General features: G+C 48.8%; 4 protein-coding genes across 4 annotated transcripts; 2 read left to right on the top strand and 2 right to left on the bottom strand.

Annotated features, from left to right (window-relative positions):
- Nucleotides 1–266: 266 nt before the first annotated feature.
- On the top strand, nucleotides 267–3,440 carry N7537_000473 (glycine decarboxylase subunit P; the record flags this gene model as incomplete). Its single annotated transcript, XM_056891531.1, has 1 exon — nucleotides 267–3,440. One exon carries the CDS (start codon nucleotides 267–269, stop codon nucleotides 3,438–3,440), a length of 3,174 nt encoding a protein of 1,057 aa, XP_056756526.1.
- A 947-nt stretch (nucleotides 3,441–4,387) lies between these two features.
- N7537_000472 (uncharacterized protein) lies at nucleotides 4,388–6,076 on the top strand (the record flags this gene model as incomplete). Its single annotated transcript, XM_056891530.1, has 2 exons — nucleotides 4,388–4,730; nucleotides 4,785–6,076. 2 exons carry the CDS (start codon nucleotides 4,388–4,390, stop codon nucleotides 6,074–6,076), a joined length of 1,635 nt encoding a protein of 544 aa, XP_056756525.1.
- A 275-nt stretch (nucleotides 6,077–6,351) lies between these two features.
- On the bottom strand, nucleotides 6,352–8,519 carry rglA (putative rhamnogalacturonase B; the record flags this gene model as incomplete). Its single annotated transcript, XM_056891529.1, has 12 exons — nucleotides 6,352–6,381; nucleotides 6,436–6,492; nucleotides 6,542–6,682; nucleotides 6,744–6,990; nucleotides 7,042–7,263; nucleotides 7,317–7,528; nucleotides 7,578–7,629; nucleotides 7,677–7,752; nucleotides 7,802–7,871; nucleotides 7,936–8,057; nucleotides 8,110–8,211; nucleotides 8,261–8,519. 12 exons carry the CDS (start codon nucleotides 8,517–8,519, stop codon nucleotides 6,352–6,354), a joined length of 1,590 nt encoding a protein of 529 aa, XP_056756524.1.
- A 3,161-nt stretch (nucleotides 8,520–11,680) lies between these two features.
- N7537_000470 (NAD(P)-dependent oxidoreductase) lies at nucleotides 11,681–12,571 on the bottom strand (the record flags this gene model as incomplete). The annotated part of the gene is made up of 1 exon (XM_056891528.1): nucleotides 11,681–12,571. The coding sequence occupies one exon, from the start codon at nucleotides 12,569–12,571 to the stop codon at nucleotides 11,681–11,683; it is 891 nt and encodes a 296-aa protein (XP_056756523.1).
- Between the last annotated feature and the right edge of the window lie 2,187 nt (nucleotides 12,572–14,758).

Genomic DNA, 14,758 nt, shown 5'->3' with positions numbered 1-14,758 from the left:
GGGGCCGATGGCAACCTGTGGTAGCTGTGATTGGTCGGATAACCAGGGTTCACATAATTTCTTATCGCCGCTGAAAGTTTCCCGACAGGTTCTCCGCCATCCGACATTCGGACAGGGAAAAGGAAGGAGGTGTGGGCAATAAATATTAATTTCTACAGTTCTGGCACTTTTGTCTTCTTCATTCTCCCGACTCATTGATTTACTGATTTACTTGTGGATGTGTTGAGTGCTTTCACTAAAAGCCCTCATTATCCTCCGGTCTCAGTATGGCGGCATCATTGTTTGCCCTTCGCGGCAGCCGCCAGCTTGCTCTGCGTTCGCGTATTCGCGTGCCCACAATTGCCCGAGCGTCATTGTCACCATTGAACACTCGGAAAGCATTGCACACCTCGCAGCCCACGACCCGTCGTGGTGTGTATACTAGCTCCATCACCGACCATGGAGATCCCCACCCCCAGGATATCTTCCAGCCTCTCGATACCTTCCCCCGCCGCCACATTGGTCCCTCACCGGACGCCGCGGCACAGATGCTCGCCGTGCTCGACCCGCCGGTGGGATCATTGGATGACTTCGTGAAGCAGGTCCTGCCCGAGGACATTCTCTCCAAGAAGAACCTCAAGGTATCCGAGCCCCACGCCGATATCAGCCTCTACCGCTCCAGTGTGCAGGGTGGTTTGGGTGAAACCGATATGCTCAAGCTGCTGGACACCTACCGGAAGCAGATTGATATCTCCGGCAAGACGTACATTGGAACCGGCTACTACCCTACCATTGTGCCCCCCGTCATTCAGCGCAATGTTCTCGAGAACCCTGCCTGGTACACCAGCTACACACCCTACCAGCCCGAGATCAGTCAGGGACGTCTGGAGTCTTTGTTGAACTTCCAGACCCTTACTGCTGATCTGACTGGTATGCCCTTCGCCAATGCCTCCGTTTTGGACGAAGCCACCGCCGCCGCCGAGGCCATGACCATGTCTTTCTCCACAATGCCCGCTTCCAAGCAGAAGAAGGCCGACAAGTCCTTCGTTGTGTCTCACCTCTGTCACCCCCAGACTATTGCGGTGATGCGATCTCGCGCCGAGGGATTCGGAATCAACCTCGTCATTGGAGATATCTTGGCCGACGACTTCAAGATCGTCAAGGACCAGAAGGACCACCTGATCGGTGTCCTTGCCCAGTACCCTGATACCGAGGGAGGTATCTACGACTTCCAGGCTCTGAGTGACTCCATCCACGGTCAGGGCGGTACTTTCAGCGTGGCCACTGACCTGCTGGCTTTGACCGTGCTGAAGGCCCCCGGCGAGTTTGGCGCTGATATTGCCTTCGGAAGTGCCCAGCGTCTGGGTGTTCCTATGGGCTTCGGTGGCCCCCACGCCGCCTTCTTCGCTTGTGCCGACAAGTACAAGCGCAAGGTCCCTGGTCGTGTTGTTGGTGTGTCCAAGGACCGCCTCGGTAACCGGGCTCTGCGTCTGGCTCTGCAGACTCGCGAGCAACACATTCGCCGCGAGAAGGCTACCAGCAACATTTGTACTGCTCAGGCTTTGCTTGCTAACATGACTGCCATGTACGCTATCTACCACGGCCCTGTTGGCCTCAAGTCAATTGCCCAGCGTATCATGTCCATGACTTCACTGCTGCGCGAGAAGCTTGTCGGCCTAGGCTATAATGTCCCCGTCCGCTCCAACAACGCTGACGGCGGGGTTGTGTTTGACACTCTGGCCATCGAGCTGCCCACTGCTGCCGAGGCTGATGCCATCATGACCGAAGCTCGCGCTGCCTCTGTCTTCCTCCGCCGCCTTGGCGGAAACAAGGTTGGTCTCTCTCTCGACGAGACCGTTGGCCGGGATGAGGTGAAGGGCATTTTGAATGTCTTTGCTGCTCACAAGTCTGCCTCTCCCGTAGAGGTTGATGGCACTCTTGGTCTCACCACTGTCCCCGCCAGCCTTGAGCGTACCTCCTCTTATCTGACCCACCCAGTCTTCAACACCTACCACTCCGAGACTGAGATGCTCCGGTACATCCACCACCTTGAATCGAAGGATCTCTCCCTGGCCCACTCCATGATTCCCCTCGGATCTTGCACCATGAAGCTCAACGCTACCACGGAAATGATCCCTGTCTCCTGGCCGGAGTTCTCCCAGATCCACCCCTTTATGCCTGCCGAGCAAGCCAAGGGCTACACGAAGATGATCGACGATCTGGAGCAGCAGCTGGCCGATATCACTGGCATGGCCGAGGTTACTGTGCAGCCCAACTCTGGTGCCCAGGGTGAGTTCGCCGGTCTTCGTGTTATCAAGAAGTACTTTGAGGCCAAGGGCGATGCCAAGCGCAACCTGTGCTTGATCCCTGTGTCTGCTCACGGTACCAACCCCGCTAGTGCCGCCATGGCTGGTATGCGTGTTGTGACCATCAAGTGTGACACCAAGACCGGTAACCTGGATCTGGAGGACCTCAAGGCCAAGTGCGAGAAGCACAAGGATGAGTTAGCTGCATTCATGATCACCTACCCCAGCACCTTCGGTGTGTTCGAGCCCGGTGCCAAGGAGGCCTGCCGCCTGGTGCACCAGCACGGTGGCCAGGTCTACATGGACGGTGCCAACATGAACGCCCAAATTGGTCTCTGCTCTCCTGGTGAGATCGGCGCCGACGTGTGCCACCTGAACCTTCACAAGACCTTCTGTATCCCCCACGGTGGTGGTGGCCCCGGTGTCGGACCCATTGGTGTTGGCGAGCACCTGCGCCCCTTCCTGCCCTCGCACCCTACCAGCGAGTACTTGCAGTCCAAGCGTGGTGATACCTCCTCCCCTCCTATCTCCGCTGCTCCCTGGGGCAGTGCCAGCATCTTGCCCATCACCTTCAACTACATCAACATGATGGGCGACCGCGGTCTGACCCACGCCACCAAAATCACCCTGCTCAACGCCAACTACATCCTCTCCCGCCTCAAGCCCTACTATTCGATCCTGTACACCAACGACCACGGTCGCTGCGCACACGAGTTCATCCTCGACGTGCGCGCCTTCAAGGACACCTGCGGTGTCGAGGCGATCGATATCGCCAAGCGTCTCCAGGACTACGGCTTCCACGCCCCGACCATGTCCTGGCCCGTCGCCAACACCCTCATGATCGAGCCCACCGAGTCCGAGAACAAGGCCGAGCTTGACCGCTTCTGCGATGCCTTGATCTCCATCCGCAAGGAGATCAGCGAGGTCGAGTCCGGTGCCCAGCCTCGTGAGGGTAACGTGCTGAAGATGTCCCCACACACTCAGCGCGACCTGCTCGTTTCTGAGTGGGACCGCCCTTACACCCGTGAGCAGGCTGCTTACCCGTTGCCTTTGCTTTTGGAGAAGAAGTTCTGGCCTACCGTGACTCGTGTCGATGATGCCTTTGGTGACCAGAACTTGTTCTGCACTTGCGGGCCTGTCGAGGATAGCGAATAGAGACAGATCTATAGAGATCTATGATACCCATGCCGCGCTGATTGCTTTTTTTTTTTTTTATATGGGGGGGCTCGTTGTTTGGGGCTCACCTTTTCTCTGTGTATACATTCAACATTTCTTATTTTTGATGACGGTAGAAAAAGACTACCTACAGACTACGTCCTTACGACGGTTGGATCGATTCAACATAATCATCCAGCATCCATGGGTGCCAAGATCTAATACAAAAGAATCAATAAAGAAGAAGCCGAAAGCTATGATAGGAAGTATTACTATAACTAGTGGTCCTGAGCACCAAGGGATATATCTAGGGACGTTAACATGTCGAATATTTTTACTAGCACTAGATCTAAAAGCCAAGATCTAATTTTATTCAACGGCCGGTTTCGACGGCCTTATCGGTGCTATATTACCGTACATAACCGCTTTGCAGTAAGTTACCTTATTAAAATAAACTCACCCGCTCCAAATACCGTATCCCCCATGTATCGTCATCGGAGACGGCCGACCCCCGCCCTTCCCAATAACCTCCGCGGCCCTAATCATCCAGCCAACCCACTACAATCCACTCCACCCCGTCGATGCAAGGTCTCAATGCTCCGAAGGAACCTTAAGAACATTCGAATCAAGCAGGAACAACCTTGGAAGTTCTCCACAGCTCGGGGCCCACTCTTTCCGAGTAATATTACCTATCTAATGCCCCTCGCTTGGCAACAGCTAGCCACAAGAAGCACCGAGAAGACAGATATATAAATGTGTTCTAACCTTCTTTTCTCGCCTTGTTGGTTTTGACTTGGTCTTTCGGTCTTTTTACTTCCACTGTGGACACTGATCTGTATTCTGCGTCTATAATATACACCGATACTTCTCATCCAGTTGCTTTTAAGAGCGGTATACACCACTGCACCTAGCCAATAAGTGGAATTTTGAAACCTCCCACTGGCAATATGGGCTCGATTACTAGCGATATTGGCTCGCAAACGGACTATGCTTTTACTGTCTACCGCGGCACATTCATTCAAACTGTTCTGCCGGACTCCGGCTCCAAGCCTGAATTGTCTCGCAATCAAGGCGCATTATGGGTCTCTGCTGCCGATGGTCGCATTCACGGTTGGGACTGGCAAGTCAGTGATGACAATGGATTCGCCGAATTGATGAGTCGGAGTGGGTGGGTTGATATCAACGCCATTGAGGCCCAGGGTCAAGCCAATGGGCATGTTTCGAAAACCAGAGTTAAGATTGTTACAGCGAGTGAAGAACGAAATGAATTCTTCTTCCCAGGATTTATTGGTATGCATTAGATCCAACTTCCCAAAGTTCAAGCCTTCATACTAACTACCCCAGACACCCACATCCATGCCCCGCAATACCCTAACGCTGGCCTATTCGGTTCATCAACCCTTCTAGACTGGCTAGAGACCTACACATTTCCCGTAGAGTCACGCTTTGGGTCCCCACCAGACCCCAAAACAGGCCACCAAACTCAAACCGACCCCAAAGAAACACCCCTCCTAGCCCAACAAATCTATAACCAAGTAATTTCGCGAACTCTATCCAACGGCACAACCTGCGCCTCCTACTACGCAACAAACCACGTCCCAGCGACAAACGCCCTCTCATCCCTGTGCAACGCCCGCGGCCAACGCGCCTTCATTGGCCGCGCATGCATGGACAACCCAGACTTCTGCGTAGACTACTACCGCGACTTCAGCGCAGACGACTCCATTCACGCAACCCGCCAGACAATCGAGTTCATCCAAACTTTGGATCCAGAAGGCAAGCTGGTGAAACCAATCGTCACACCGCGTTTCGCGCCCTCATGCACAAGACCCGCGTTGCAGAGTCTCGGTGAATTGGCTGCGAGCTACTCGCCCCCACTGCATATCCAGACGCATATCTCGGAGAATATCAAGGAGCTCGCGCTTGTCAAGGAACTCTTCCCCGAGGCAGACAGCTACGCCGCTGTCTATGATAAGTACAACCTTCTCACGCCGCGCACGATCCTCGCACACGCGGTGCATCTATCTGCAGACGAGCGGGCATTGATCCGCGTGCGCGAAGCGAAGATCTCCCACTGCCCGGCGTCGAACTCGGCACTGGGATCGGGGATTTGTCCTGTTAGAACGCTGCTTGATGAGGGGATCACGGTTGGCCTGGGCACGGATGTTAGTGGGGGTTATAGTCCTAGTATTCTTGAAGCCGCGCGACAGGCTTGTCTTGCTTCGCGGTTGTTGGGTCAATCGGCTGCGTGGCAGAGGGATCATTCTCAGGGTGTGGATGGGGATGGGGCTGATGGACGGGAGAAATTGTCTGTGCAGGAGAGTCTTTATCTTGCTACACGGGGTGGAGCTGCGGTTGTTGATATGGGGAGTGAGCTTGGTGGGTTTGATATGGGGATGTTGTGGGATGTGCAGTTGATTCGGCTTGGTGGGGTTAAGTTGGTGGAGAAGAGTCCATTGGATGGGGTCCCAGGTGATGGGAGTGCGAATCTTGTCCAGGCTGGTCCTGTGGGGAATGTTGATTTGTTTGGGACGGAGAGTTGGGAGGAGAAGATTCAGAAGTGGGTTTGGAGTGGTGATGATCGGAATGTGAAGGCTGTTTGGGTTGGGGGGAGGTTGGTTCATTCAAGGATTTGAGTGGCGATCGTTTTCTATGTATATATTTCTCTGGCTTAGATTTCCTTTTTACGTATTATATCTCGGGTTTAGAATCTAGTCCATACATATTTATGACATGTTGTTTGATATTCGGGGTTAATAGTTACCACCTTTAAGGGTATCTATATCGTAGGTAGAGGTAGTTGAGTGATATTAAGCAAAACACGGCCATTCGCATTCTTGCTACTTTGAAAAAATAAAATTATTATCTTCTGCTCCGCTGCATTCCAAACTCCATTGTCTGTCCCATATATTTACTGGAAGAGCTCCACACAATCGAAGATCTATTAGAACAGGTAAGCCCATCGAAAAGACAAGATGATCAGAAAGTTACTCACAAAGTTCGGGCTCAAGTAAGTATCTCCAGAGCTACCAGAAGCAACACTGATGGTGATCTAAGGCAAATTAGCATCCTACCATCTTATTAGACTCGAAAGTGCTTACAGTATTAGTTCCAGCGACGATAGTGCCAGCCGGAATCGAAATATCGTAAACCTCGCCAAAACCTCTGTATGCGCCACGAGTCACGCCACGGGAGTTGAGGTTAGTCGGGGCAGACGGGATGGAGCCCGAATAGCTGTTGACCTATTGGAAGCGTTAGATGCAAGCTAAAAGCCTGAGGGTGGAGAATACAGCTTGAACATACCACAACCTGGGGCCGGCCAGACGCAAAAGAAAGAGTTGTGCCAATTCTCAGGGTCGCAGCTCCGGTCTGCGAAGAAGATGCCGTGAATTTAATTGTCAAAGGCGAATTCACCGATTTGAAGAGAGCCATGGGGAAGGCAGAGACTTCAGAGCTGCCGACTGTGTAAGTGCCCGGGGACCAGGAAGACATGCGCTTGTCGGAGGGATGCATGCGGAGCTGGTTGGCCGCATTTCGGAAGCCGTTTGGTCTATAGGTAGTCAGTATCGGAACGGTCACGTAGACTGGAAAATGCACTTACGTTCCATCCCAATCTCCAATCTTGAACACTGTTGTTCCAGTCTTTACAGACCCGGAGATACTCTTCGACGTGGTTGATCCTGCAGTAACAGTCACCGACGAGGTGGCAACGGCGTATTCGCCCTGATAGTATACCATGGTGTAGGTGCCGGGCTTCATTGCGGGGGAGGTGAAAGCCCCGGCAGACGAAGTGTAGGTCCAGTACTGTGCGGCATCGTTTTTCCTATCTTTAATTTAGCTACGTGCTCATTCTGGTACGACCTGCATTGTACGTACCAGTGAATCACCCATTTGAAAGTCGAGTCAGCCCCGGATGCAGTACCCTTAACATAGCCTCTCTTAGATGTGGCAACGTAGCCCTTGATATCGAGGTCGGCAAAGAACGATGTGTCGAGGTTGGAACTGGGCGTACCGCTCCGGCTGAAAGTCATCGAATACGGGCCGTGCAAGCCCTGGCGGTAGGTCTCGGTTTGAACATGTCCGGAGTTCTATATAGAGTAAGATGCTGCTATTAGTTGAGTGATAGTGGTTACATACCATGTACCAGTATAGGCCAGTGTAAGAGCCAACATTGTTGGTGTTGATATCACTGGTATGTATTAGCGCGGATCAAATCATGTCAGCTGATGGGCTTACCGATGGAAAGGTCCGCCAGCGGATGTCTCGTATTGGTTTAGGATCATGCAGACGCGGTGTGCGCTTCCAGAGACACCTGTTTATGTTAGAAGGAATCGTATTAAAAACAGTAGAGGTATTATTACAGTGGATATTGTCATCGATAAACCGTTCGCTAGAGTAGAACTTGCTTCGCGTTTCTCCGTCAACCAAAAACTGATATGTGTTAGCTGTTTGTACCTGTTTGAAAAAAAAAAAAAATCCTTCAGGGGGAACTTACCACATCCTCTCCCTCAACAACAGAACCACCTCCGATATTGGACACATCACCGAATGGCTCTTCGTTGGGGAGCAGGTCTGCATTCAGGCGTGCGATATATCGAAGTTCTCCAATACTGGGTTCTGAAGAAAATCATGAGTATAGACACTACACTGGAGCACAAAGAACACTAACCCTCAGATGTGTATGTTGCCATGTGGATAGTCGAATCTCCCTTGTGGACAACATAATAATGCGTCAAAGTGGATGTTTCGCACGTCACCTTGATGTAGTCGCCTTATTCAATCAGCACAATTTCCGACAAACATCTTGTTTTTGAACCCACCACTCTCAGTCGCAGATACAGTTGCGCTACCAAGACCCGATCCGATATGAGAACCAGTCGACTGGTATTGGAGCTCAGATCCATAGTAATTGATGGAATTAATGTCGCAATTTTTCCGGTTGACAGTAAACTTGAGGGGGTTCGAAGATCCAGCATCGATTACATAGGAAGCATCGCTAGTAGTAATTCCGAAGGCTGCGGATGCCTGCTCAGCCAAAAGGGCTAGCGAAGCAATGGCCAGGGACTTGAAAAACATCATGTAGAGAAACTTGCTCGTGTCACACAACAGACGATGAAGGGCAGACAGGCACAATATATATAGGAGACTTTTGTCCGTTCATGCTGAAACGCTGCATGGTGGAAGGTGGAGATTTGGCAGCTAGCTAGACCCTCCGTTCCTGCATACTACTCCGTGAATTCGTTTATAGTTCCACCAATGCGTGGCGTTTCTGGCCCCTTGGCGGCTGGATGGTTTCCATTCCAGGAGCGGAGAGTCTGTAGACTCGACTCAAAAGCCCCATTGGCTGAGAATAGGCACGAGGTCGACTTCTGTGGGTGAAAATCCGCCGGCTGTACGGAGAACATAGCTCCTATAGCCTTGCCAAGAACCCCCCCAACCTCCGTGTGGGTCTCCGTGTGGGGTGGTGGTTGTTTCAATGCCACAGAGCGCCCGTACGATCGAAGAATCCGATCCCTAAAACATCTTGAGGTATGGATGGATATTTTCATCAAATTGGGTAAATTCCCCGATCACTCTAAACCTGATGGGATAATAGTCATTCCCGTGTCCGAAGCGTCGGACTATCCTTTCCCGAAATGCCGAAACTGGCCCCGGGACGTTGGATATTTTCTAGGTGATTAGCGCGTTTCAACCAACACGCCTAAATAGGGAAAGAAGAAGAGACTAACTTATGGTTCCCTCGTTAGATATTTATCTTAGGTTCTACAAACCGAAACTTAGGGGAAGAAGATACATGAACCATAATATAATTATAATAATTTGAAATAATTTGAAATTAGAAAACATGGTACTACATAGTATCATCGTCTGCTCGAGGAACAACTGATATTTGTAGGATGCCAAACACCGCACGCATAGTTAACAAAGAAAGGAGCGATCCCGAGATATTGGGTCATACAATATAGACTGTTACAAAAAAAGCCACAAATCACCAAAAAAATTACAATGCGGCACCTCCAAAGATATATGAATCCCAAATGGGAAAGCAATTACGAAGATGGATGGACTAGCTAGGTTGTTAAAACACGTTCGGAAGCACGGCTAATGGATGAGTGTAAGTTGATGTTAGAATAGAAGCACTAGGAAACAAACCACACTTACATGTCTTCCCTGAGGATATCTGCTCTGATATGGAGTCCAGCTCTACGGGAAGTCCCCACACTCGGTGCACGGCACAATTGGCTTCCTGGGACCTCCCCCTTGCTTTATGCATGCAGTTGTACCAGTGATTGAGGCGTCTGGAATTGCGGTTGCAAAAGCCATGCTGCATAGAGCGAGAATGCTACCAAGTTGGAAGTACTTCATTGTGTGTATGTGTGTGTGGAAGAAAAGTAGAACGTGGTGTGACCTTCAAAGACGGCAGTTCATCTCTTTATTTATATCCCCCGAGGCGAAATTGATCGCATGTCATAATAAGCACTAGATGTTTTCTTTCAGAGTTTTCTTTCGGAGTTTTCTTATTCAGATGAGAATTTTCTATTGAGTAACATTTATAGGTCGAGATCAGTGTTCTGTGAACTCCGATCTTCGCGAGAGTACGGGTTGATTGGATAAAAAAATCTCAAATCTATCCTACGTTGTGTTAACAAAGAACAATATCGCGTTGGTGGGCAGAAATCCAGCATGTATCCTTGAAAGGGCCTTGCGCTTTTTGACACCTTCCTGCCGAAAATGGGGCTCAATAGACTTAGCTGATAGACGCGGTGTTAAACGTGTCAATCACTTGTCTTGCGTCGGGCTGCTCTGTTTTCTACTTTGAGTTGAGATCTGGTTTTCTAATATGATCGAGGACCAAATTTTGATTTTCTTCTTTTGATCGGTGGAGCTCACTGGTTTGACTACACTTGACGGATATTCATTGGGCGTTCACTGCTGAATTTGATTGAAGCCGTAATTCCAGGAAATGTCTAATATGAAAATAAAGCCTGGTGAGACGCAAATTCTGTTAAATTATAATAAATGATTAGAAGATGAAGAGTTTCTAGAATTTCATACCACTAAATCGTACCACTCGTCGTCTGTCATACAACAGATTTCTATCATTATCCTTGTTTTCATGTTCATGCTTGTAATTGCGTAGTTTGGAATTCTGGAGTGTAGGGGCTCAGTGAGAGTTGCTACCATCCTTGTTCTCTTGTCTCTGCTTTCAGCTGGCCGCTCCAATTTTATATTCGATACTGTTGTTGTGACTTTCTATAGATTGCCTAAAGGCATACCTCAGCACTCGCAAATCAGCTTCATACCCAACCTTTTATACAAAAGAACCCAGACGTGCTTCTGCTGTTTCCAAGTTTTCTCTATATATTTTTATACAACTGTCAGAAGCTTATGTGTATGGAAATCTGACAGAAATCTGGGTGTGCAGCAATATAAATATGCATGAAAGATATGTGTTAGACAGAGATCTAGAAGGCTATTATGAAAAATAAGAGGCTCTGAAAAACTCTGTAGATGAGTGGAGAGGAAAGAAACTATATAAAATGCTAGAGACTAACGTACCGGGAGCAAACATGGAAGTCACTGACTTCCCGTATGTAATCACAATGTCAACCTTTGAAATTAGGGCCGCTACTTCTGATTGATCACATAGAAGCATTTAACCGCCCGCTAGGCCAAAAGATCGTAAGTATGGACCAATATATGCTGACTTCACTATATCCTGTAAGAATAGTCAGCCGATTATGTGTGTTTTTTTTTCCCTTTTTGGTACTCTTCTTTTATATCCTTTTAAGGTCTTTTCCTCGCCACCCATCACTCCTTAACAACTAGGGCTGACACATTAGAAAGACGATGGACAATATCCATGCACAGGCAACCTGATCATGTGACGTTTCGGATTACTCCCTGTGTCTCATTCCTTTCTAATGAACATTCCGGTCCCGCCTATACATCTGTTTGATCTCGCTTTGTATCTGTCTGAAGTCTGATTACATCAATTTATTGTTGGAGATTTTCATATTGGGGTGATGATAAGTGCTTGAAATCGCAAATAATATGGACATGACCTTGATCCTATAAGGGAGCAAAGAGAGAGAAGGGTCGATTTTCTACTATCAAACAGGAAACTACTTAACTAAGTAGCGGGATGAAGCTTGACAAACAAGGCATCTGGCAAATGACTATCTTAACAGACCTGTCCATCAAATCTGGCGTCTCTCAAGAGCAATTCCCTGATGCCCCTATTCTGGCGCCCGAAGGAGGCGAACGAGCCCAGAAATTTCCTCACGCCCTTGTCCGCGTTCCACGCCTTCTTTGACAATGTCGAGAAAACCCTGCAACAATCGACTGGATACACCGAGCTCCTTGGCAGTTTCGAAAATGTGCTTTGTGGAGTCAAGTTGGACCTCGATAGGAGACCCATTCTTCTCCGCGACGTACTCCTTATTCTGAACTTCTTCAGCAGTCCGTATAAGCCATTCTTCCATTTGCCCCAGGAGTGGAACAACAAAGCCACGTGCAAACTCCGTTTCGCTATGTCCGGCCGCACCAATCATAGCCAGGGCCTGCATGAAGCCAGAAAAGATGCCGCTGAGGATCGACAAAAGCGAACAATCATACAATGGTGCGGCCCCAACATCATCCAATAGCCAAAGTGTGATTCCAAGGGGTTGAAGCGTCAACTCCCATTTCTTGAAAGTCTCAGATGACCCGGCGAATATGGTCATTGCTCCCCCAGACCTGACTAGGCCCGGGGAGGCCATCACTGAGCCATGGAGGTAACCATCTGCCATGTAGTGCGAAATGGATTTCTCGGCAGTTTTTCGAACTTGCTGCGGCGAGCCATTGACAATATTGACAATTGTATGTCCGGAGATGTCACCAGCGGCAGCTAGGATATCCAGGACAATGTCGTCAGTGTTGACACACAGGATGCTGAGAGGACTGGAGCGAATACATTCAGTCGATGAAGAGGACTGAATAGCTCCCTGCTCGACAAGATCGGCGCCTTTGCTGGGAGTTCTGTTCCAAACGAAGGTTTTAAATCCCCGGGAAACAAAATTTGAAGCAATCGCGTGGCCCATTTGGCCAAGGCCAAGAATCGAGATAGATTTGGGTTCTGAGGTAGACATATTGAATTGAGCAGTTGATGTGATTTAAAGAGTCAAAGTCGCTAGCGGGTTAACTAGATATAAATACATGTTCCTGTAAGACTTAGTTATTGCGCTTTCCAATCCATAACGCTGCCTTGGTAAGCTAGATATGGAACGTCTATATTCATATAGAACTTGCTTATTATGCTTTCCAATCCATAACATTAACTTGGTAAGCGAGACATGCCAAACTCGCTTTGGCTCGGGGCCCGCGGGATCCGTAGATGCGCTTCATCTTGCAGCCGTTGCGCTGGACAAAAGTTGGACATTCGAACCGAGCAACTCAATGTAAACCTTATTATTAATATCAAATTCAACTTTGGAAGCTACTAGCAAGGAATCGTTAAATAGATATTTAGGTGTCAAGCCCGCGTTAGCTAAGCCGATATTTGATGTTGTATATACGATCGCTCACTAATTTGCCTGCGTTGTTATCGTGTTGGCAGATATGTTTAGTTATAATCTCGTATATGCTTTAGGAACAGATGCCTATGGACTCCGTAGGAACCTTATTTGGATGCAGCTTAATAAGACAATGGCGGATATCATTTCCATGACTATCATGAGAAAATGAAATGTGTTTTTATGTTTTACACAGTAATTTAGAGGTATAAAAGCAAGCTTGTCAAATTCCGTAACCTGTTACCTAAACGGTAATAAACTTCCGTGTCTGTGGGTCATTGGGAGAGATCTAGACATTACCGGCATGTTCTACGTCATGAACTGCCCACAGAAAGATCTCAAACAAATCCCTCAAGCCTCAGGATTTATTTCCGACTTAAGGCTTGAGACTCGTGCGTCCCCAGATGTTGAGTTCCTTGAAACAATATTTCACATATTTGAAAGATTTCGACTATGCTCTCACATGCCAAATTCTGGAGAAGCAGACATGATGCCGAAGAATTACCTTCACCAACCACCATCGTCCCATTCGCTGGACGTATTGGTGCCAATCAAGAGTTCGCAGTGGATAAAAACAACTGTACGCAGATAGAATTGTTGCAGAAGTTTCCTGACGCTGCTCCCTGGATTCCATTAAAGGATGCCCTATCTTTGCGACATATTCTACAGATAGAGCTATGGAAGGCCGCTGGTGTTGAAGCTATAGGTCCGTGAGCCATAACAAATACTCAAGTGAAATTAATATTCACAGCAATAGGAACGTGTTTGCTGGTATACTTGACCTGCTTTGTAGCTGTGGGCCTGAGTCAAACGGTGAAGTAAATTCTTTTTCAGCTCCCTTTATAACTGAGATTCTAATGGTGACACTGTGAAGCACCTTTGCGACCGGTGCACTTGTACCGAGCCTACTTGGTGCACTTACGGCGAGCCTAGTTCTTCCTTTGTTCATCTTCGCTACAGGCCCAGTTTCTGGGGCGCACCTAAACCCCACAATTACGATCGCCACATTCTTCGGGCGACTGGCGACGTTGCCACGATGCATTTTGTACGTCGGATTTCAGACTTTTGGAGGGGCCATGGCGGGTTTGCTGTTGAGAGCGAGCTTCGACACGAGATCTGTACGTCACCCCATTTGGACTGCGAAAAACTCATGCTCATGAATGTATCCAGTTCATCGTGCCAGGTTGCTATATTGATACTACGAAAGTCTCAGTGGGCAGCGCATTCGCCATAGAATTCACGACAGATTTCGCTTTGATCTTTCTCTCATTTGGTGTCGGTCTTGATCCTCGACAGCGCTCTGTATTCGGGCCAGCCTTAGGCCCTATCTTTGTTGGTATTGTTTTAGGAATGTGTACCTTTGTGACGGGATTTAGCCGTATTGGGTACACAGGGTTCTGTAAGTTTCTAAATTAACCCGGCAAAGCTTGGAATTCTAACAAGTTCAAAGCGGGAAACCCTGCACGGTGCTTCGGGGCGATGGTTGGATCGCATTTTGCTTCATATCATTGGATACACTGGATAGCACCGTTGAGTGCGTCTATCATTCACGGGATGCTATATCATTTTATTCCACCTTATTCTCGGAAGGGAACTCCAGATATGAGCGGGGAAACATCTTGAATCATGAGATTCGAGAAGGGCCATACGGTCTCATTTGGTGTGCACTAGAAGAATGGTAATTCAAATCGACAGGAACACTTATATTCATACTCTATACCACTCGAGGAAGGTAACCGTCCACAGGTAGTTCCTTCCAATCTT

Source organism: Penicillium hordei (assembly GCF_028827395.1).
Source record: "Penicillium hordei strain IBT 12815 chromosome Unknown utg000001l_segment0_segment0, whole genome shotgun sequence".
NCBI lineage: Eukaryota > Fungi > Ascomycota > Eurotiomycetes > Eurotiales > Aspergillaceae > Penicillium > Penicillium hordei.
Note: the sequence above shows the minus strand (reverse complement) of the source record. Positions and strands in the feature narration are given on the sequence as shown.